The 24,941-nt window shown below is 40.0% G+C and overlaps 1 protein-coding gene across 3 annotated transcripts in view; it reads left to right on the top strand.

Moving 5' to 3' along the window:
• Positions 1-24,941, top strand: part of CLASP1 (cytoplasmic linker associated protein 1) — a 185,214-nt gene that overhangs the window by 95,779 nt on the left and 64,494 nt on the right. For 2 of the 3 annotated variants that reach the window (XM_082312843.1, XM_082312842.1), the window contains exons 16-21: positions 186-263; positions 2,058-2,225; positions 3,010-3,059; positions 4,241-4,411; positions 14,086-14,193; positions 17,476-17,643. In XM_082312843.1, coding sequence (XP_082168969.1) covers positions 186-263; positions 2,058-2,225; positions 3,010-3,059; positions 4,241-4,411; positions 14,086-14,193; positions 17,476-17,643 — 743 coding nt within the window. Of the gene's footprint in view, positions 1-185; positions 264-2,057; positions 2,226-3,009; positions 3,060-4,240; positions 4,412-14,085; positions 14,194-17,475; positions 17,644-23,527; positions 23,636-24,941 lie in introns of all 3 variants that reach the window. The other variant, XM_082312844.1, reaches the window with a different exon arrangement.

The raw sequence follows: 24,941 nt of genomic DNA, 5'->3' as shown, positions 1-24,941 counted from the left end.
GTGGGTGAAATAAAACTGACTTGTAAGAGTAAATAAATAAAGGCTCCAAAGGATATTACATAGAAATGGGAGGATGCGTTGAACTCTTAGTTCTTGGAGAACAAGGCAAAATCAAATCAGTCATTTGTTTGTAAGTGTGGCACATCTTTCTGGACTGCCGGATAATGTTTTCCTTCTTATTTCAGACACATATCAGTGTTAGCTGAAACGATAAAGAAGGGAATTCACGATGCAGACTCTGAAGCCAGGATAGAGGCAAGAAAGTAAGTGGAAGCTGTTGTTGGTGTCTTTTCTTCCTCCCCTTCTTTGCCTCTATTGCTTTGTGAGTCAATGGTATTGTATGCTGGAGACTGAAGTCCAGTTAAGTTATGTTCTCCTGGCAGTTGATGCCACCTTTCCCTTGGCTTCAGTGAGGGTGTGTGCTTCAGCAGGAGATGTCATATGAGATGATCGCATAGGGCTGAGTTATATATGTATCACATCTAATGGTGCTTCTTTCACTTTGTTCTTGTAATATTATATTGTCTTTTTATCTGTCTGAGCAAGTAAAATGCTTACCTGAGTTGTTCAAGAGTAAAGAACTAGTGACCTTATCTTTCTTTTTGATGTTTGAGTTGCTTGCAGTTAACTGAGATTTCTTCTGTTTAGTACAAAAATACTGTTATTTCTAATATATTTTTTTTCTTTTCTTTTTGGTCTGTATGCAAGACTGGGTTATTTGCTACTCTTGAAACAAAAGTCCTTGTGCTAGTACGCTGCTAAATGGTATCCTAAATTAAGGAAATATTTTATGACACTGAAATAATATCTTAGTGTGTATCTATAGGAAACTTTAATATTTGTAATTAATTTTCTTCCGTTGAAAATCTCTTTCCATTAATGTGTTTGTACTTATAGTAGTATGCTGATACACTAGGATCTTCTGAACAGAACACTACAGGAACATTTTTCTTCAGAAAGAGGATGCTGTAAAACATGAAATCAATGAACAATAAATTTTATTAATCTAAATGCTGTGTTATAACCAGAGGTGTTTCACAGTAGGACTGTTTAAATCCATTTGAAAGGGAACGTGTCCATCAATGAAAAATACAGCAGGCACTGAGACGTCACAGCAGGTGACTAGTTAAGCTGAATAGACAGCAAGGAGAATGGCTGGGACTTCAGAGAGCATGCTTAATTATCTCTTCCCATGTTTCTTAATTAACAGTCTGGCTGACTGTAAGGCAGAAATTTGTTTCCTTCTAGTGATGTGAGAATGCATGTGACTTCTCTGAGGACTGGCTGTCACACACAAACAATTCCTGATTCATTTGAGCTGACAATCTTACTCTTAAACTGCCCATTAGTTGCCCCCTGAAAAGTGCTGAGAGCCTTCATCTCCTTTGTGATGAGAGTGAATGGTGTTTAGCCATCGGCCAGGAGATTTGGACCAGAGAGGAATTCTTCCCTCATCTTAAAATGCTCTTTTATTTTCAGCATGGCACTGATTGGAAGGCTATAGGAGCATCTCTTTCCTTTTCCTTGTTATTTCTTCCCAAAAAGACAGTCAACAGCCTCAACTCAGTACAGAAGATTTGTCTCTGCAGCATTGTAGAAGAGCTGTTTGTTAAACTTAAGGAAGCAAACACCACCAGCTGCTGCTTTCCTGAATCAGGCCCACACGTGTGTGTTCTGCTTTTGGCATATTTTTGAAGTAGCTATTGAGCACCCAGTCCCAAACTAGTATCAATTTAGTGGGTCTACCATGTCCCGTGTATGGAGGGTTTCTTCTGTAATAAAGCTTTTTTGACTACTTGTGTTTTTACAGTGCACCAAATGGTGCGTTCCTCTCCTTATTCTCATTTGGTTTGTCTTGTGTGTGGCTGTTTGAGCAATACAATGCGTTGAAGAAAGTGGCATGTCTTAAATGTGTCATAGGGGCAGTACATGGTTGAAATGAATGGGCTAATGAGCCCACTAATGCCAGTAGTGAAAAGGGCTCTGGCTGTACCTGTGCTCCACTGCCCCCTAAAACAGGACAAGAAAATGTTCAGAGTATCATGCCTTGCTTCCAGGTGTTACTGGGGTTTCCACAGTCACTTCAGCAGAGAGGCAGAGCATTTGTACCACACCTTGGAGTCTTCCTACCAGAAGGCCCTGCAGTCGCATTTGAAGAACTCTGACAGCATCGTGTCCTTGCCACAGTCGGATCGCTCCTCCTCCAGCTCCCAGGAGAGTCTCAAGTAAGTCCTTTGACATCACTCAATTTAAACAACTGCAGATAGCTCCATTGAATTGGAGGGATCTATCACATTGCTTTGTCTCATCTGGTCATCGTTTGGCCTCAACACTTAAGTTACTCCAAAAAAATTTTTTTTTTTTAAATAACATTGTATTAAAATAAAAGGCCAGCAAACCCCATTACTGGCTTAAAAAAAATCATTATCTTGACTTCATAAATAATTTTCTAGGAAGCTTTTTGTGCTCAGCACATACTGTAAGCCATTCCTGCCAGGTGTGCTTAAAACAACGCTTGGATTGAAATTCTGTGTTTAGCATTAATCCTGGAGGTGTAAGTCTGCCTCTTTACATATAAGAGAAAAAAATGACTAAATTAAATCTGAGTTGTAACTGCAAAATCAATATGTAACTCTTCTGTTGAATGAATGTATTTTAGCTTCTCTTAGAGATGCAGTCAACTTAGGTGCCAAATGTCTGCAATTTAAGTGTTAGACCTATCAAAAATATCCATAACTTATTGGTGTAACTTTTTAAGTCTATAAAAAGTGTTCTTAAAGATCTGTTCTAGCCCAAATAATCTGCATACTGATTTTTTTCGTATTGCTTTTGTAAAGAATTCCGTGGTGGTGCTGTATTTATTCTTAAACAATAAGCTTTGTTAGTTTATTCCTGTATATAAATAACTTCCTGTTAACTCAGTTGTGTACTGAGGGAACAGAGTAGCACTATTACTGATGACCATGAAATACCAGTTTTGTTTTAATAAATATTTATATTAACTTCTAGCCGTCCATTGTCTGCCAAAAGAAGTCCTACTGGAAGTACTACATCTAGAGGTGAGAACAGGAGCTGAAAAATGCACTCAGGTGTTGCCAAGGAAGCGTGATGAATTAGAATGAAAATTTCAGACACTATAATATGCAAAGAACAACTCTGATCACTGTTTACTGCTCCTTAAAATGGCAACTTATTATGTAAAATATTTAATTAGTTTTGGCTTGTACGCCACATTCTGTGCATCAACTGCTGATACAATGATGCTTTTGAAAGTTAGTAAATCTGTCATTGCTTGCACCTGAAGGGAAGGCTAAAAAGCCTTGAAAATTGTAGCCAAGGTAGGTTTAGCTGTTCAATGGCTGGAATAAACTACTGCTGACGCTAAGACGTACAGCTACGTAGTCTAATGGTGTATTCAGCTTTACAATTTTCTTCCATTTATTTTCTGTGTTTTCAGCACTTACTGGAGGCATTGTCTGCACACAAGTCCTACAGGGTTAAATTCCATCTTGTTGCTAATGTGTTTTAACTATTAGATGGAATATTTGGCTTTCCTGTCCTAAGTAAATGCATACAATAATGTAAATAGTAAATTTTAATACAGAATGTAACAGACAAAACTTTGTTGGTAGAAGATAAGCCGCCTTCTACACCTGACCAAGATCGGGTTTTGGCTGGTTTGTGTATACACTACACTCTACTGAGACCTTTGATTCAAGGAGATATTAGTGTGGAACCCACTTGATCGTGCACAGAAATGCATGTTTGCTTGCAGCTGAATAGACAAGCTTCATGCTTTAGAGGGTAAGCATCAACAAGTGATGGGAACAGCCGTCCTCATGAGAAGATGAGGTGTTGGGAAGGCAGTTAGTAGAACCTGGACTGAAGGACCCGCAGGTCTGTTTTGGCCAGCAACTCACAGGCTGGTACTGTGGTTGAACTTTCCCATCTAGGTTCTGTTAGAAATTTCTTTATTACTGGCCTGGCAGCCTTTTTGATCTCAGCATTTAGGTTAGTGTCTCATAAAGTTCTTAGAGGTAGCATCAGGTCAGCATTGAAATATCTTTGCAGGCAGTGTGGGGAAGCCCACATTGCCCTGATAAAGCATTCTTAGTTGAGGTATTTCAGTACCAGCAGGGAGCATTAAAAATAGTACATTAAACTGCTTGTCAAGCTCTTTGAAGCACACAGCTCAAAAAATTAATCTTCTTTATTCTGGATCTCCCACTCCCATCTGCAGCATCTACAGTAAGTACAAAATCTGTGTCAACACCAGGATCTCTGCAGCGATCCCGCAGTGACGTCGATGTGAATGCAGCAGCTAGTGCCAAGTCAAAAGTGACGTCTTCTGGAGCATCCACCCCCTTCAGTTCTGCTGCAGCATTGCCCCCAGGCTCATACGCATCACTAGGTAAATCTACATGTTCTTCTACTCTTGCAGTTAGCTTTCTTTACTAGCAGAAGGTGCCTCATAGTTTTATTTGAATATTAAACTCTAAGTAGAAGAACATATCTCTGAGATAGTTACCAGCTCTCCAGGACCAGTGTGCAATCTCTTGCCCTTTGGGATTAAGGAAAAAATTTGCAACAGAACTGACTTGAAGCAACTTCTTAGGTTTTGAATTATTTAGTAGTCTGCGTCTCACTCTTCTTTCTGGGGAAAAGCAGAACTTATTCCTATTCTGGGATGTTGTTGAAAATACTTACTGCTCAATTCCTTTTGACATTTCTCCCTGTCTTTTTCCCTACTCTTCCTTCCCTCCTTTCCTGAAACTGGTTTTCCATTAATCGTTTTATGCTTTGAATAGTATATCGTAGTTGAGTTTGATCACTTTCTGTTTTACAAAAGAGAAGGATGTAGAAGCAAAGAGAAGTTGGCCTTCCCATTTCACCACACAGGATATAAGTATTTGTTCCTTATGCAGACTCTTTTTGGATTATAGCCACATGTCACATTTTTCTCTCAAAGCATCGTGTATCACTTTCAGGTGCCCCAGGGTCTCTTACAATAAAGTTTGCATTTGATCTTTCTCTCCTGGAGATGCCATTGAAGGAGGCATGGAGGAGGAAATGCAGGGCGGTGATTGACACTGTATTTGCAGAGCTTCAACTCAGTTATAACCAGAGCTGATCATCTGAGCTAGTTTCTCATTCTGCTGGTTTCATGCTAATCTAATTCCAGACTTTTCATCAATTTACCTTTACAAGAGGAAGAAAAATCAGGAATCGGTGATCTTGATTTAAGCTGTGTACATTGTCTTCACTGAGTCAGTTGAAAAGTTGCTTCTCCTTACTGTAAGGGAATTGGTCTTTAGCCTGATAAAATAGGCTTGGTGAGTTATATAGGGATGGTTTCTATAGATTCCTCTTCTAGACAGGTTTCTTTCATATCTGAAATATTTTACCTTGGCTTAAACGTGTTGGTTGTATTTCGTTCAGAAGTTGAATTCTTATTCTGGTTTAAATTGTTCATACTTAGTTCAAGGTTTAGATACATTGCAGAGAAAACATAACACAGAATATGAAGTTGATCGCATAATAGCGTGCTTTCGGGCTTACAGATGCAACCATTTTTCAGTCATGCTGCATACTGGCTTCCGTGGCAAAACTTCTTTCAAACAATCCTATGTCATGAGGAAGAACAGAAGAGGGGGGGAAGTATCTACCAAAGCTGGCTTTATCCTTGAAGCCAAGAGACTGAATACAGTGTTAGTCTTGCTCTGAAAACGGGCTGTAGGAGAAAAGCAGCAAATGCACTCTAAGTGATGCAAACATGGCTGTTCCTAAAGGAGCCTGCTTCCTTTTGAGCTAGCAGGGACATTTGTCACCTGCGCATTCTTATGAGAGAAACGGTGAGGCGAACAAAGAAAATGGAGTTTGGCAAAGGTTGGTTATTGCAGGAGAGAAAACCTGCCAGCGTGTTCTTCAGACACATCAAGCTATGATTTGCTCCTCCGTCAAATTTTTTTCATATCTTTAATTGTGTTAATTTTTTTGCATATTTCTGTAGCTAATATATAGTGCCCGCTTCTATTGATGTTACTAATTTTCCCTATTAACCCTTTCCTTATTTTTTTTAATTTGCCTAAAGATGGTACTACCACTAAAACTGAGGGTAAGCAGTCTCTCTGTGTAACTGAGGTGTGTCCACAGTCGTACCACCCTACCTGGTCTCTGTTCTCAAAGTGTTATCTGGTTCTCATCCATGTTCACTGGTGACCTGCATGAAGTGTTGCATGGTTGTCCTGCTCATTTTGATGCCATGGGGTATTCTTCACTTTCTCTTCAAGCTCCTCCCCACTAATAGGCTAGGCACTAGTCTGCTTTTATGACTTGACTTCTGATCACAAAGCTGTATGTGGGTCTCTGTATTTAAAGCACTGCTTTTGGTGGAAGGTGACCTGTGCACAGATAAAAAAAAAAAACGAAACCAAAAAACTAACCAAGAAACCAACACAGGGCTTGTGTTTTCTTGCTCCACGATGTGTAAAGGTTTGCTGTGTTTTTCCATCCAAAGCTCAGGTCGCAACTGCCAAATGCTTTCGGGAAGAGACTGGGCAGTGAGAGAATTGAATGAGATGATCACATGGCAGAAAAATGAGGACAGTAAACAATGATCTCTAGGGAAGGAATATTTAGTCAACCTCTTTAAACCTGAGCTCTCTCTTTTTGTTGTTAACTGTCTGAGCGAGATGGCTTACATCTAAGACAGTTGGAGGAAAGGCCTTTTTTCAAGAACACTGAGCCTGCTAGTTTGGGAGGGCTCGCAGTCTGGTGCTCTGGCTCGTTGTCAAAGCTTATTCTTTATTTCTGTCAAGCAAAAAAGATCACTGGGAAATCACTTTTTCTGAGGTAGACAGGAGTGGAAAACAAGATTGCCTTCTACACGTAATAAAGACACCACACCCCCCAACAAACTCATTTTTTCCTGATGCAAGTCTCTTTTCAAGGGATCTATTACTGTCTTGTGGGACTGTGCTCGTATCCTTGATGGCTGCTTGTATTTGGATGTGGTGTTCTCAGAAGTTGCCACTGTGCTGTTGTGACGTGTGTGGTTTTTTTCCTTACTATTATTGATGCATTGATGCATTGATTTATTATTTCTCTACCGTTTTTGGAACTGGCACTTAATCTTAGTGTTGAGACATGAGCTGGCTCTGCATCATGGGCAAGTGTTTGTGCTTTAATCTGTCAGTGATAAGGAATAGGAAGTTGGCCTAAACACCTGTATTTCTAAATCAGCGGCAAATTAAATGAAAGTTCCAGATTGTTGTAATCCTGAGCTTTTTTCATTCATTGCTGACTGTTCTTTTTTTCTTCTGCCTTTCCCCACGTTCTCAAACCTTTCTATTTTTGGCCTGACTTTGAAATGTTGGAAGTTTAATGTTAATTTATGAAATACGCTATACAGGTCTCAATCCTCTCCTAGGCTGTAATAATATTTGTGGAGGTCTGTTCCAACGGCTGTCCTCTGGAATACTTTTATTTTTAGTTTATTAAATGCTTTACTGTCATCATGCAAAAGGGGGTGTGTGTGGGGTGTTTGATTAGTCTTTTTTTTTTTTTTTTCAATTCAGCTACATTGAAATCAGATTGGATTTGGTAAAGATCTGTAATAGAAACCAGCAAGTCACTTGGGGGGAAAGATTGTGAGATGAACTTTCAGAAATGGAGTTTGCCATCCCCTTCGTGTTAAATACCATATCTCATCTCTTCCTTTTGCTGTAGGAGTCTCCTTTTTTTTTCTGAGCGGGGGACGGGGGGAGTGAGGATCAGGGAGGATTATAACAATGTGGTACACTGCAGCCAGAGCACTTGAAGGATGAGTTTAATCACTGTTTGAAACTCTTTATCTTTATTCTCCTTTGTTGAGATAGTTAAGGGAAAACCAACCTTTGCTCAGGATTTGGTGGGTCCTACAGATGAGGGCTAAGACAGATCTTCTGCCAACTCTGATCTTACTGAGTTTGCCAGGAACTACACGGAAGGCAAAACTTTATATTCTTGACATAAATGTAAAAATTAAGGGGGTGGGGGAAGAGAAAAAACATCCCCTTGCTCTGGAAATACCTGTGTGTGCAAGAGACACTCTTTGAACATAAAGCAGAAATTCCGTCCACGCCAGCGCCCCTGTTTTTTTTGCAGGTCACCAGTAAGTAATTTAAGAGCAAATCCCTGTGGTTTTTTGTGTGGTTCAGCTTGACATTAAATCTGCAATCTGGTTCCCATCGTGGCTTTCTGTAGCTCCAGTGTAAAAGTTCTGCACCTTCCCCTCAGCCGGGAGCCAGCATTGTGTGAACTTGGCAGTTCCCGTCTGCTTTGCCCTTGGTTCTCCTCAGTGTTTTGTTTTTGAGCCAGACATCTCAAAACAGGAGCAAGATAGAATGGGTTGTGCCAGCGGCAAGAATACAAGTTAAGAGCTGAGTATCAGTCCTTTGGTTTTAAGTAGTGTCATCCCAATTGACAAATGCTGTTGAAATGCACTTCCTTATGGAAAGGTAGCGTGAGTCTATATAGAGCTTAAATCTGTGCAGGTCTTCTGCTGTCTCTGTGCTGTGAGGCTGCATCTTTGTGCAGTGCACAGTTATGTCTTGATTGCCCAGACCCTTCATGTATGGGTATCTCTTGAACTTCATTAAGAGCTTTGCAGGCAGAAAGCTTGTAAGATCTAAACCTTTATAGCCTTGATCAGGACTTCACAGCTAGTGCTATGCAAGTAGCAGTTGTGTGCCCAAAATCCATGTTTGTTATACCTGATTAAAAGGAGACCTCAGAAAAGTTTCTGCTTGTTTTATCATGAAATGGCTTTTCAAGAAGTATTTAAAAGGTGCATAATGCTGACTTTCAGTATAGAATAATGGTTCAGAGCATTTCTGTTATCTGGCTGCCTTTTTTCAAAGTGAGCATAAAGACAAGCCCTTCAGATAAACCTTTCCCAAAAGTGGGAAGCATAAATGCTGGTCTGTCTCGAAACTGTCAAGTTTAAAATAAAATCAGCAGTTTCCAGAGTCAGTGGCGCAATTTTTAATAGTTTTTATTATTCACCAGAAAGGAAATAAAATCTGGTTTGTTATAGTTTTCAGATAGCAGACTACTCTTCTTGAGCCTAAGTTCAGTTGGACATCTTGAGCCTTACCAAAGGCTTTGGGAGTAACACAAGGTTTATGAAATCACCATTGCTCTTTTCTTCTCTGCCTTAAAGCTCTTCCTTGACCTCAAGGACAAAGAATGATTCAAATGTTTGACTGAACATGGTATCTTAAATGGAAATGCTCAGATAGTAGGTTTCTTTGTTCTCTTGGTCCATCCCTTTTCAAATGCTGACTTGATTTGCCTATGCTTGTTGGTGTAGGGCAAAGTGGTGCCACAATTGTTCCCTCAGCCCTCTGCTTTGGAGGGATTTCTTGTGCAAAACCCAGGGGCACCATATGCTGATGGTTTCCAGCAAGGGTCGAGTGATTCTCAGGGGAAATTATGGTACAGAATCTGGTCTTATACTGGTATAATGTTGGATGTACTAAATATGCATGGAAACCATACCGTGCTCGTAAAAAGTTGTTTACAGATTTATATGTAATGCATATTTTTAATTGAAGTGTGCATGTCTCACAGATGTCCACATGTCATTTAGCAGTGACACACCTAGGGGCGGCCTAGAGGTTCTTTCAGGAACGTTTTTCTCCAAGCAGGGGGAAAACCCAGTGCTGAGTCACCTAAATTCATTAACCTGATCCATGGAGAGACCATTACCATCCCAGTGCTTCCATATATAACTTGTGTGGTTGTAGGTATCATTATTCACAGCATGGAACTGATTAAACTCAGTTGTGGAGCTGTTATAGACCATTTCTAGACTATTTGAAAGCCATTTCCTTCAGTGTAGTCTACCGGCTGGGTCTCACAAAGCCGGTGTCTGTTCTGAGCACTGGGGATGGAGACGCTGCAGTATCCTCCCAGAGGAGCTCAGAACAACACTGATGGATGAAGCCTCTTGTAATGCAAAAATGTTATCATAGAACCTTTCTTTTCTTGTTCCTTTTAAAAAAAAACAAACCAAAACAACTTTCCTAGGTTTAGACATATGTTACACATTTCAAGGTTGATTCTGATCCATTGATTGTTGTAAAAACTGACAGTAAATTTAAAAAATAAAACCAAAATCCGCTAAAAAAACCCACACAAATGATTTCTTAACACAGAGCATTTATACTGAGTCTTTCAAAATACTTTCTGTATCAACAGCGATGTGTCACATGTCAAATTTAGATCAAGGGCTTTTTTTATGGAAATACTTTTATGGTTTTTGGAAACTAGTTGAGGCAGTCTTTATCTGTTCCTTTGCTGTGCTACTGTTGTCAGGATGCAGTAATTCTTTCAAGAGAAGCAGAAAAATAATGGTTATGAAATATCAATTGCTACATCTGCAGTTTGAGCCAGATATGGAAACAAACCCACTTGAAAGCAAAGAAGTTTTGGGAGGGGAGGTGTTTGCTTGAGTTCAATGACGAAAAAAAAAGTCTGAATAACTTATTCGATATCTTATTTGTGGTCTTTCTTGTAATTAGTTTTTCTATCTTGGTAGAATCATAAGGATAAAGCCACACATAGTCCTATGTGCAAATAACTCTTGGATGAGAATGCAGACTCTTGTTTGCAGCTGAAATCCTTACAAGAGTGTAGTAGAGATGTTTGTATTGTAGAGATGAGCTATACATACATGCTGTACTTGGTATTATAATATATATTGGAAAACCTTGAGATTTTCAAGCCAGACGACTATTTATTCATCTTACTATAAAGAAAATAGGTTTTGGATATCATAAGACTAATTTAGAAGTTGTGCATGTGTGTGAAGATCAGTTAACATATGAAACATCCCAGATCCCTCTCCCGGTTTTCTATCTCATACAGATTTGCCTAAAGTAATTTTGATTTCCAATGGGTCATTTTTTGTTTTACAGCTAAAAATTGTACTTGGATAAGAAAAACTGAGAATCTTAACTTTCTTCCTTGAAGAGTAGCTTTGAGTCACTTATTTTGAAGCATTTGTATGCTGCAAGTAAGATTAATGTATGAAAAAATAAGTACATAGTTTTTAAAGTTCAGAAAATAAAACTTTGGAAAGTACATTAGCAATTCATGCTTCAAGGAATATATATAACTGATATCAGATGGCACTTTTCCTTGTAACTATGTGAAGAATTTGACCTTGAATTTGAGAGGCATTTTTTTCCCTCATGTTTCACTTTATCCCATAGACTTCAAAAAATAAAGTGCTCCTAGGGTGAGCTGTTAATGTGCTATCGCAGTATTCGTGCCATTACATCATTTTTGTGTCACGAATTTCTAGTTTCTGCTATTCTGTTACCATTTGCACAATGCAAAGTCCAGTGCAGTGGTAGTTCAAACGCTTGTCAGCCTTTTTAGAAGGATGAGAAAACCAGTATCAGCATTGGGACTGTTCCCCCTGTGCCAGAGCAATTCGTCATCCCACATTGTTCTCTCTGACACCCATTAGGCCAAAATCAGTGTGCAGATCCACCAGTCCAAAAGGAAGCAGAATTTTGTTCCTGGGCATTCATTCATTCAGAAACTGCTGAAGTTGGTAGGAGTCTGTCCACTGACTCTCGGGGGTTTCAAAATAGGACTGAGCTCTTTATTTCCAATCCTGCTGGTAATCACATGTTAATTAAGTTTGACCCTTTGGTTCATTTTCCTTTCTTAAAGCCCCCAAAATTGGTGTCAGAAGCTACCCTTGGTTTCTCTTTATGTATTATTTTAGGCTTTGTATTTCCTAAGGCGGGAGAGTCACTTATTACATACTGTCCCAGCTTTCTCCGTGTTCTTAGTCACCTGCTGGTAAAGAAAAAAAAGATTTTGTAGATGCAGGAAGAATAGAAAATTTTGAGGATCTTGTGAGTGGCCCGTGCATAAGATGAGAAGACATCAGTCCCTTCTCACTCATTCTTGGCCCATACACATCACTAAACGTATTTTCCAATACTGTCTGTTACCGTGTGTAATGTTGAATTTCAGCTTGAGTCACCCCCAGGACTTTCTGCAATGCCAAGGCTTTCTGTTGGCATTCTGGAATGATGCAAGTTACTTCCATTACTGGTTCCTAAGACTGGTCAGGTTTTACTTCTTGTCTTACTGTTTTGTGCTCCTGCTGCCACCAGTGATGCCCTCATGATGCGTGAGAAATGAAGGGAAGCCTTGAGGCTTCTGACAAGAGCGTGAGGTCCTTCTGCCTCCTTCCCCAGGCGTGCTTGCTTTGAAGCCTGCGGTGGGGCTTGGGGTACGCACCTTGTGGCAAGTCGCGCAGTGGCTCTGCTCATCTGTGCGTAGCTGCGCATGTGCCAAACTTGCGAGGGATGGGAATGGGCCAGCAAAGAGCTATAGAGCTGTCTCGGGGTTGTGTATCAGGCTGACCATTTGTCAGGAGCAGATAATGTCCTAGAGCAGAGGAGTTGTGCAGCCTTGCTGGTGGTAAGAAGACCTTAGCAGCCAGTTTCATGAGTGGACCCACGTGGACGTGCTCAGAGCTTGTTCTGTTTAGCCAGTAGTTAGAAAGTGGTTTGTTTATATTTTCCCAGTTTTATGCTAATGATTTCTTCTATGTCTTGTCTACAAACAATTGTTTGAATGTAGATCTCTGTATCTTGCCTACTGAGCTATTTTAAAACTAGATGCTGGTGGAGAGGTCTGAAGTACAGCTGTCTTCTGGGCGTTTTCCTCCGCAAACAAGTCTAGGCTTTCTTCTCAAAGTTAAACATCTCCTTGTCACTTTGTGTCTATCAGAAACTTGCAGACCACGTTATGAATATTTTGAGAGCTCGGAGAAGAACAGAGCTCTCAATCCGTTCAGCCTGGGCTGCTTGCCATTGTCTTGTCCTGCATGTGTACCTTATGTGAAGTGATTTTTTTGGGTGCGAAGTGTATATCTCCCTGTTCATATTTCTCTGTATGCTTAGGGTGGAGACAAAGGGCAGGAGATTAATATCTATAACCGGTGGGTGCAGTTGTCTAGACTCTTCTCTTACCTGTTGTGTTTTTTTTCCTTTTATTATTGTGCCTGAAACTTGAAGGCATCCTCTGAATGCAGGATAGCACTGGCATTAGTCCTGAGAAACAGCTTCAGATTTGGCTGAGAACTGAGTTGTTGAAAAGTGCTAAGGCAGGCTTTCTTTGTGTTGCTCTTAATTATCATTTCTTTCCCATTAACTAGAGACAGATAATTGAAGCTTAGCACTGGAAAGAACATTCTGTAGGAAACAGCCCTGCCCCAGGAAGGGGATGAACTGATGACCCTGTAAGCTTTTCTAGCTCAAATTTCTGTCACTTTTTCATGAGGAAAGGGCAGAAAAAGGACCAAGAACGCTTTGAGACTTTATATCCATTCTTCGCTTAAATAAAGAGCAGACACACACAATCATTTTTCCACAACATTGATTGTGTTAAATGGGACTCTCCATTACAAGTACAGCTACTCTGATCTCGGGATAAATACGAGGGATCTGTAAACAGCATGGAAAACTCAATGAGCCTGAAATAAAAGCATAGTCAGGCTGCGCTGACAGACTCTCGCAGGAGTGCATGCCAGCCTGCGCATGTAGAGCAGGATATAAAGCACCGAACTGCTAATTGGAAATCCCAGCAATGGAATTTGTGGGGGCATCTGTCACACCCGTCTCCGAAAGAGTGATCGCCTTGTCGGAAAGTAATAATTTGACATAGGAAGCAGCATTTATGAGACTGAAATTTCTGTTGTCAATCCTTTGTAAAGAAGCTACTATAGAAAAGAAGCAAAGGCTATAGAGAGGTAATATTTTTTAATTAAACCGGCTGATAGCATTACAGAAAGCAAAGAAGTTTTTGGACTTGTGGACCGTGACTGTGTCCACTCCCTGCCTTGTGTCTCAGCCAGTCTAATGAAAGATGTTGCCTCTCCCTGTAAAATGTTTCTTTTGTACCCTGGTTAATTGTGTGTATAGCAACCCTTCAAGCATAGAACAGCACGTTAGACACTGCTGCTGCCTTTGGAAGAAACCTATTGACAGTTTGATTGTCTTTGCATTCCTCCAGGTCGGATTCGTACAAGGAGACAGAGCTCTGGCAGTGCCACAAGCGTCACCTCAACGCCTGCTGATACCCGAGGCCGCAGCCGGGCTAAAGTAGTTTCTCAGTCCCAGCGTAAGAAGTGTTTTATTTCTGGGGGAGCAGAACAAAGTTATTAATGTTTCTCTTGAATTGTAGTAGCATCAGCTGAGGATTGGGCTCACTTCTGCTGATAACGTTTGGACATGTAACAAAAGGAATCCCCACTCAGCCAGTGTGTACTCTTGCTGACAAATAGGGCTCCAAACCCGAGTGCTTAGTTCCTGCCTTTTTTTACCAGTTGTGCAGCAGAATTTCATGTTGCTGTGATGTGTAAGACTAAATAACTTGCACTGGGTCCCACTGAGACACGCTCTGTGTCTGTGCCGACTGCTGTCCTGGGTTCTTGCCCTGCCAAGCTTCTCCTGCTTATGTGACTGTATTTCTGTATGTGTAACACGTGAGCTGTCTAAAGTTAGTGGGATTTAGCATCAATTTAAAATAGGACATTACCTATTTTGTGTAGATAGGGGGGAGATGGTTCTGCTCTCTGATTCACATGACACATCTGCGCTCTCTGGCAAGGCATGGTTTTCCCCTAGGAGCCATACATACAGTGCTGTTGCATATTTGTCATGTGTATCTAAGGAGAATTTTGTCACTCAAACTTTAAAAGGAATTGGGGTGAGGGAGAAAGCCACTCATGTTTTGAGGACCTTCAAGCTTGTGGGTAAGAGGAGATGGGGTTTGTTGAAAAACCTGTTTGTTCTGAGGACTTGTCTTGCTTTGTACCCCTATTTAAAAGCCCTTCTCTGTTCATTGCTTTGCTCTGTCATGCTGGAAGGATGGGGAAGCAGTTTATAGCATCGTGTTTGGCTGGGAGAGCTGAAGAGAGAAGTACTGTATTCAGGATGGGGCCCAATGGAAATCTTTACATTGAGGTCATGAAGAAATTTGGGCTTTGGTATGCTGATTGAAATTGATATATTCAGTTTTGAACCGAAAACTGATCCAAAGCCAGAAATGACCTTTTTTCCTAAACTTAGTTTGGTGAAAAATGATCAGACTATATGAGACAAGTCTCAGAAGTATTTAAAGAATAGTTGAGTATCCAAAGGTTTCAAAGATTATGGGCTTAATTTTTTATAGAATGTCTTATGAAACTTTATGATGATCACATCTCAGCCTGCTCCCCCTTGGTCTAGTTTGCTGAAATCCTGATTCCAGCCTAGCCCAAATAGATGTGATCTTTATCCTTGAGCCAAACATTGCATAAAGTAACTTATGAATTCAAATATAATACGGTCACAGGACCAAGTTCTCCCATGCCCAGACTGTGGATAACCCTGTTGCATTTTTGCAGACTGGGCTGGGGTGTAATTTAGAGCAGAACTTGGGTCTCAGAGTGTTGGTTGCCATTTAACTAAGAAGCTGATCAACCTTGGGAAATTGTTAGTCGCATCTGCACGTTAACTCACTGCATTCTGCAGAGGCTCTAGGAGTGACATGTTTGTGAATAAATCTGTCTGTATTGTCTATAGCATAAACCGCATGCTGAACGCTGTATTGTCTTGCTGTCTTTTAATCCACTTTTTGCCTGTCCTTTGGTCTGCCCTCATAATCAAGGATCCAGATCAGCTAATCCTGCTGGTGGTAAGAAACATTTTCCCTTTCTTGCTTTCTTATGTTATTTCCTTCACATTTAACTGCTAAGCTTTTAGCTTCCCTCACTCTCTCCTAACTATGAGACTTAAAATCATTTTCTTAAAGTCATAAATCCAAATGTGTATGGCCAGTGATTTTGCTTTCTCATAGTAATCAAACATGGTAAGCGTACATTCTGCATATTGAAACTGGCTCATTGCTGCAGCTTAAACCCCAGGTGCTAAATTCTTCTTCCAGTTACTTCAGTGTAACCCTGCTGACATCAATGAGATTGCAGCAGCGTAACAGAGAGGAGTGCTGGCTTTCAGGGTGTGGATGCTGTGTGTGAGACTGGCATCTGTCACAAGTATTCTCACTTTTGGGGGACGGGCGGGAAGCCAGAACCACGTACAGTATTGGAATATATGTCTCGATTGCTTCAGAATCGTTTTGGCCAAGAAATTGCAGGGGGCAAGTAAGTTAAAATAATATGTGTGATATGGTATTGTCCATCGGATTAGTAGAATTGCATATCTTCTTAAATTAAAAGAGAAGAACAATCTTTAACTTTTGCTAATCATAATAGTATCTGGAACTGAAATTTTTATGAAATGTGTAGATACTTTTCAGAAAGAAACCAACATGAATATTGGTTCAGAATGTGAGCTTGCCTGAGTATGTTCTTTAACCTTTTCAAATATGGTTTTCCTGCCTGTTTTAGCAAACAAATAGAAAGTCAGGAATGGTAATATCAGCATCAAATTTTCAGTGACTTTTCTATACCTGAAGAAGCAAAAAAGAGTCTTGAATGTATTACTCTCACAGTTCTTTGTGGTTACCTTTAAGCTAGCGTTACTTAATTTTCAAACAACTTAGCAAATGAAGATCCACAGAAAAAAGAAAAAAAAAGTATTATTCAACTCATTGAGCTAGCAAGACTATTTCAGATAGAAATATCTACTGCAATTGGAATGTGAATATGTGAATAAATCTTGGGTAGTAGACCGTCTTGCAGACAATATGGCTCAGAAGAAATGTAAACTTGCCATGGACTATTCAAACAGACAAGGAAAAATAAAACAGGCCAACTACTCAACTTGCTAAAAATTTTCTCCAGCTGAAAAATAACTAAATAGTTTAGCTTTAACCCGTCAGAACCAAGTAAGCCAGCATCTTTACAAATGGGACAGGCTCACTTGGTTTACCCTTTATTGTGCTGTTGACATGGTATTTTTTTTAATTTTCCTGTACTGAATTATTGCAATGCCACCGCTGCAGTGTAGCATGAAGATGCCTGAGCTACCTTGCAGCAGGTTGCCTGTGCCAGAAGCCAGCTTGCTGCTGCACAGCGCTCCACACAGGCTAACTTGTGTTGCTTTGCGAGGAGGTGAAGCAGCCTGTGAATTCCATGCTGCTGCAGCAAGACTGCTCCTGGCAGCTTCACAAGCTCGCGTAAAGCCAGCTGGGGTGTTCGTACACTGCCATGTCTGCTTTGGTTTTGATCCCAACTGGGCAGCGTGGTTCATATAGGCAGGGTTGCTGATGTCAGTGTTTATTGTCCATGGGCTTTCCTCAGTCTTCCTTGGAAGCCCATGGGGAACACTCCCATTAGTTTTCTGAGTGATTTGGATCAAATTCTTAGAGCTGATTGTGTTCCAGTTTTGCTGTCAGAATATTTAAAATCTTGGGGGGTTTTAATTGTTTTTTTTCTCCTTATTTCTGGTTCTCTTCCAGCTGGTAGCCGGTCTAGTTCTCCGGGTAAGCTGTTAGGAAGCGCCTATGGTGGCCTGAGCGGCGGAACGTCCAGAGTCCAGCCGGTGCCATCATCTTCAGAGAAGCGCAGCAAGATCCCTCGGAGCCAGGGATGCAGTCGAGAGACAAGTCCCAACAGAATAGGACTAGGTAAGAATAGTCACTGCAGTGACATGCTGACCGGCATGCTCGAAGGAGAGACTTTCCTGTTGACTAGTAAACTATTTACGTGTTACTGTTATTCTTCTGAGTTTTTCAGCTGCCAAGTGAATGTGATTATGGTTTGTAGGAGAGTAATTTTAATTTTCCAGGTTGAGCTATAGTTTCAAAGTAGGCCTAAAGATGCCTTCTGTTTGAACGTCAACATGAGTGATGTTATGAGATCAGGTAGCAAAAACAGTTGTCGTGAATAACCATCACAGCAAAAATACCTCATTTGGCATCAACGGCTTAGTCCTAAAATGCGTTGAGCAATCTTTACAGTCAGTTGGAATCAAGGGCAAAGAGCACCTTCTCGGATTATTTTAGAAATTTTGCAGTTTAAATGATTTGCTTCTCTCATCCTCAATATCTTGGAGCTACTTTCTTAGATGGCATTTTACACTTATGCTTTAATCGTTCTGCTTCCAATATTCTTGTCTCAGTGACAATATTGTATAATAGTTTTTATTTTCAAATTTATCAGCAGACTCATTTTTTAAGTCAGGTGAGTAAGCATCATTATATATCAACTTTTGTATATCCGAATTGAGATGAAAAGGTATTCAGTGTGCTGTCTGAACAAGTAAATACCATTTTCTTTTTTTAAATGGAAATGTTTTCAGAAGTTTGAAGGTTATATAGAGGAAGAACACTTTAAATAATACTGTTACTAAATTATTTTATATCGCCAAAGAATTTACTAGTAGGTTGAAATTGACTGAAATGATATCCTTACTGTTGTCAGTTACATTTTTAACTATTGCCTTAGCAATTGTATTTTAAATTTAAGCTACCTTTCTATTTAGCTTATGTTGTTAATAGAGAAGTATCTTATTCATTCTTCAGGTATATTGAAATAAATTTAAAGCACCTGAGTATGTATGCTGTTATGGTTCATAAAAATATTGCATGTTTATTGTGATTATTTTTCCAAATTCAGTGTTCTTCTCATGTCTGATCTATTTTATGGCCTCTGTATGAATACATTGTGCTTTTCTGTTCATTGCTTTTAAAATGTAAGGGGCCTCCCAAATATTAGAGGTAATTGTTGTGCTATCACTCTGCAGAAGAACATTGTTTTTAGGAGGAAACAAAGGATGATGGATAGTACCATCACATACACTTAAGCTGATCATCACATTATGTAGTCTGATTTGAAACAGTCTTGAGCATCTGATGGGAAATTGCTGTGTATAAAATCCTCACTCTTGGGTTGCCTGCTTTCAGGTATATTATGGGAGCCTTGAATCCTTTTGAAAGTGTAATTTGTTACCTCGTTGCTCTGATGTGCTCCCTGTGAACGCAGTCAGTGCTTGTTCTTTGGGAGTGGGAGAGAGCTCTGACAGATCTATCAGATGTCTGGTTTCCACCCGTCCCCCCGCCGGGTTGATGGGAAAAGCCTGTTCTTTTGGGCTCTCATGGGAGCAGGAGAGTCTGACGCTTGTGGTGCCTTTAGCACTCAGTTGCAGAAATTATGTCTTCATTGGATCTTGAAAAAGGTAATATTGGCTTGGATGGGGATAGCTTTCGAGCTGTCATCTTTATACCATTATTCCATTGTATTTATTACTTTATAACATAGTAGCTAACAGTATTTTATGCTTTCTTATTGTGTTGCTTCAGTCCCTATCTTTCCTTGACACTTTTTTCATTTGTTCATTTCATTAAATAGACTCCCACTCACCTTGGTCCTAAAGATGTCGATAGACTTTTTCACAGTCTGATTCAAGAAGGTGCTTGAGCACACATATGACATCAAATGTGCATGCAATACTTCAGGCGTTGTGGGATTATTTATGGATTTGATACACATGTGCTTATCCCATGGGCTGAAACATCTCTGAAGTCTGTGGTCATGTTGCAGTGCAGCAGGTGTTGAACCATCGTGCAGATCAGGCTGTTAGAAATGGGTAATTCCTGGATCCTGTTCATAACTCATCCATTGACTTGTGTAGTTTTTGCAGGGGTGACTGGGGGTTGCACCCAGACCAATGCTGTGCGTGCAAGAGTAAGCACACAGAGCCTGGGTCCCTGCGTGCGGTTGGGCTTTATACAGGAACCATCCACTGGACTCTTTTCAGGCCCTTCTGGGCAGTGGCAAGTTAATAGAGCCCCTGCATGTGGATGCCCGTTAGCATCAGTACCTTGCTGCTAGCTTAGACTTCCATGATGACCACAGGTGTTCATGGAAACCTTGAAGTACGTTGTTTTCCAAGAGGCAGCACAACGAGGCACATTGGACATGCTGAGGTCCTGCCTGGTCACCTATATGGCCCTGCTCTGTGGCACTTTTCAGTTTTAAGCTTTCCTTCGCTGTCTGCACAGCAGAGATTTACTAGCGGTGATACCCTGTTGGGGAAGGAAGAGTATAGTCCACTTAATCTTGAATCTTTGGGCTCCTTGAAGGAGATGTCCTCAAAATGTGATGTCCATTTCCCATGGATTGAGAGTTTATCTGCTTGAAGTTAATTCTGTTGGATGCTCAGCAGATCGTGTGGCACCGTTGGATCTGAAAGGAGCGAGAGATTTGAGACTGTCGTTCTCCAAAAAGTGGAGCAGGCACAGTTGGTTATCAGTTTCATGCAGCAGCACTTTTTCTGACAGGGTTATGCTGTGTGTGTTTATTGGAAAGCTGGAGGCAGTTCTTGACTTGCCTCTGCTGGGTGTACCTGACTGCAGAGCTTTCCTTTTGGCTGTTTTCGCAGCATTTACAGGCTCTTTAAAATGCTTTGAAATGCTTTTTTAAAATGATGTAAAGGAAGTGTCTGCTGATATTTAGTCTCCACTTAAGAACCATTAAAAATCATACTGTAATGAAACACAGGTTTCTTCCAAGTGGTAGATAGGTAAACAAGGGCACTATCAAGTTCTGCTGGTGGTATTTGCATCTGTTGGATTCCACTGGTGTAAGACAGCCCAATAGTGTGTTTTAATAATGGTGTGAACTGTATCCAACTGCTCTGCCTTTCCAGATGAAACTGGTAAAACTTAGATGTATAGGATGCATCTAGAAAGCCGGGACTTTACTGAAAACAACCCACCCTTGTCCCATCCTAGGCTCTCTGTGCAGAGCTGGCTGCGGGCACACTGCCTGCTTTCATCCTGCCTAATCCTTTTAATCAATTTTGCTACTCATTTACTTAATTTCTGTCCAACTTTGGGGGGTTGGGAATTCTGAAATTGAGACTTATGTCTGTCTTCTCTGCCTTTGCTGCCTGCACTGCAAAGACAGGCTGTGACAGTACGAAAGGTTCATCTAAATGACAATACTGCTGGCCCTTGCTGCTGGCAGTGCCCAAAGAAAATACTCTGAACAGCTGATATCCAATCTTCCCTACACAACACAGCAGTAAAAACGTGGGGCAGGTGCCTGGGAGTCCACAACAGACTCATCATTCAGTTCTTTTCAATCCATTTTTTCCCTTGCCTTTGTATTTATATCCAGTAACATGTAAATCTTTTGTTTGACCATTACTCATGAAGTACCCAGTGTTTGTTTTTGGATGCTCTGTTTGTGCAGTCGGTATTGTGCTTCATCTGCGGCACTGTCCTACTAGTCTGTTCTCGTACAGTTAGAGTGCATTTTCTTCGTACTTCATGCTGCTGCTGTTAGCTGCTATGGAAGGAGAATGTACTGTGTGCATCCATTAATTTTTTTTTTTAATCGTTCACATCTCTCCCTCTCTAAAGAGCCTTTTCTAGTTTTAGTAGGGTTGTATTATAGAAAAGATTGACAGATCTTCTCTACTTAAGAGAAATGACTGCTTGTGCAAACCTGATGCGAAGGCTGCCATTATTTACATATAAGCATGAGACCCAAGAATGAGAAGTTTGCTTCTAGAGAGTCCTCAATTTCAAGCAAGTATTTGTTTGGAAGACTTGAGAGTGTTACTTTCACCTGTAGTTCACCTGTCAGCTTTTTTCCTCGTACATCTGAGGTGGGATTATTGTACTCATGGACCCTAATTTCATCTAGTTCATATTATTTACTCTGTCTTTTTTATTATAAGACCATCTAACACACTCAGAAGTTTTAGACATTATGGTGACCTAATAAACTTGGTCAGTAGCTCATCTTGTATTGTCTGGCATCAAAGTTTAACCATCAGAACCATTAATTCATCTGAGAGATATGAGCTAGGTTTTGCAAAACTGGGAAGGATTTGACAAACCAAGAATCTGGCAGTAGTCTATATTTGAATTATAAAGCTTAAATATGAAGCCTTGTATTTTGTTCTGTACTGTTTTGCTTGAAAGGATGCCAGTAGATCTAGTGTATATGAGCCCACAAAAGCACTGTAGCGGAACTTCATTAGCTTGCGTGTAGGTATTTAAATTCTGTATACAAACCAATAGAGCTTTATAAGAATATATATATTCTGAAGCATGCAAATGGTACCTTTTTTATAAATACGAGGATACTTTTGAAGTATTAGTATAAAGCAGGTTCATGTTGTGTATGTGCCTCTGCTCCATTGTCATCAAAGCTGGTAGATGAGATTTTACTCTGTGCATGAGAAAATTCCTTAAAGGCTTTTCCTGAATGCTTGAAATATGCTACTGTCTTTTCAAAACAGCAAAGGAAATCCCTCTTTAGTCATTAAGGTAAACTTCAAGGTAAACTCATGACAGTTAACTGCTATTCTTTTACCTAAGAAAACATTGTATTCTCTACCAGGCATAAAGATTATTAAAAAACTTTCTGCAAATATCTTTCATATAAAAATGACACAGAATTTGCAGAGGAATAATCCAGTTTTAAATACCTAAAATGCCCATTTTATAAAATCATAAAATTCAAATCCTTGATGTTAAGCAACCTTCTAAGGGTCTAGCCCTGTTTTTCCTACTTGGACAAAACTTCAGCTAAAGTCAGTGGGATTGCTTTTTACTATGAAAGCAGCCTAATCTTTTATCTTCTATTTTGCATTTGGCCAAATGAAGAGTGTCCCTATGATGAGTTCCCGTGACACAGATGACAGGCAGGAGCCTTATTAGGCTGTGGGGGATTGAACACCTGGTAGCTGCCAGACCAAAGATAAGAGTCTTGTTGATGTAGGCTTTTGTGAAAGTAAAGAATATAGTTTAAAGCTCCCCTTAAGTGCACGTATGTCTCAATCTGTGTGCACATAAAACGATAAGTATAAGGTTTTAGAAATGGTTGACGAGCAGAAGTTAGATAGCTTCTGTTAAAGATCTGAAGCTGCTGCTGTCTTAAAATCCAAACCACTTTTTAACCCATCATTCAGGTATTCAGGTTCGAAATGCTTTTTCCCAGTATCTTTCATTGGAGAAAAATATCTCTGCAAGTCGATACAATACACCTTTTTTCCTTAGGATATTTGTTCATGGCAAAACTATCCTTGCGAAAGACAAATATATGTAAAAATAGCATATTGGTATTGTGACTTCTTTTAAAAATTTTGACCTGGTTAAAAGCACTGCTGTTTTGTTCCGGAAGGGTGTTTATTTTATAATTAACGAAAAAATATTCCAGAAGGGTTTGTTTTAGCCTCATCTATTTTGCATGTTTTGTAACAGTAGAGCTTCCCTAAATGATTGAAGATTCCTGCTCTACTTGAATAACAAAACTTGAATTGCTTAAGAAAAAAGCAGACTGTCAACCAGACATTTAATGTTGCTGAAATTTCACATCACAAACACAGCTCAGCATGTAAGGTAGTTGGTTTGTAAAGAGCCTGAGCAGGCTGCTGCAAATTAGAATTACTAATGTAATAATTACCGTAACTAACAGAAATGTGACTTGACTTTGAGCTTTCTGTCCTCATTAAACTTGTTCACCTTCTCTGAAACTCTCCATGCTGCATGCTAGCACGGAGCAGTCGTATCCCCCGACCCAGCATGAGTCAGGGGTGCAGCCGTGATACCAGCCGTGAGAGCAGTCGAGATACAAGCCCTGCTCGGGGCTTTCCTCCACTTGGTGAGTACATGTAGGCATTGGAGCTTTAAGGGTCAATATTTTTTTTTCCTTTTTCCCTCGTTCTGATTGCCTTTTCAAGACACAGCCAGGTGGAATGAGCTCGTTTCCTGTCCTGTGTTGGATTCCTGACACACTCCCTGTTTCCAACCCTGTTTCCCTTCTGTTTTCTTCTGCATGCTTCAGTTCTGGTTCTCAGCATTTCACTGTTAGCAGAAAAATAGTTTAGTTTGAACTTTTGTAATTTTTAGTTTCATTAAATCAGCTTGTATGGGGCTGCCGTGCTTCATTTACAGCACTGATGGAAATCTACGGGAGAGCAAGCCTCTATTTTCTAGGTCACAGTGAAGCAGTCGGTAGCATTGTAGCCTGGTTTTGAGTTACTTTAGTTATTCACGATGTGATTTTCTTACAGCTAGGTACAGTAACAGTATATCATTTCTATACTAAATTCTCCAATAGAGATAGAAGCTCTTTTTTTGTAGAGGTTTTACACGACATTGTCTATCATCAATTAACAAGTTGCACATGCCATTTTGTAGGAAACGTTTTCAAGCAGCCTAAAATCATGGAAAGGCTGAGGTTTTAGAGGAGCATCATTAACGTGTAGCTTAAGTGTACAGTACAAATAGAAAATCATTACACTTACCACATGCAGAAGTTTTTCTGTACAATGCTGAAAACAGCAGGATAGTTAATGTTTCTGATCAAATACCATATCATATATTCAACCAAATACATTACTTGTTGTATGAAAGACTTGTTTGTCATCTCAGACATGAAATATAGTTGATCTCCAGGCCCTCTTCAGTTATGTAGTACTTTCATAGCTGTGCATGTGGTATTAAAAGAGAGAAAGAAGCTCTTACAAATTTCATCAAGGCTGAAGAATCATATTACAGCATCTATTTTGCACATAGTAACCAAATACAGGTATATGACATAGTGTGTAAGCAAAACATAGCATTTTGGGCTTAATTCTGCAACTTTAATCCAATAGTAAGAAAAGATTATGAAAAATATAGACGGATGGGCAAAATCTTCCTATTTGGTTCTCATACTTGAGTAATACACTGTACTTTAAATAATCTTTTAAACTTACATAGAAGTTGTCATTATTGATCTGGCTATCAGCGCAGAGGCTGGTTCTCTTCATCCATATGAAATCATTGGCAAAAATCCCATTGATTTCAATGGTGTAGAGTGAATGTTCAAGTTAATACTAGAGAGGCTTTTGGGTTCAAACCTTCATTATTTTGAGCTATAGTGAGCTATAACATAATCTATTTGCATTACCTGTAATATCTCA

This window comes from Platalea leucorodia, assembly GCF_965183815.1.
Source record: "Platalea leucorodia genome assembly, chromosome: 5".
Classification (NCBI taxonomy): Eukaryota; Metazoa; Chordata; class Aves; order Pelecaniformes; family Threskiornithidae; genus Platalea; species Platalea leucorodia.
This window is presented reverse-complemented; position numbering and strand designations above follow the sequence as displayed.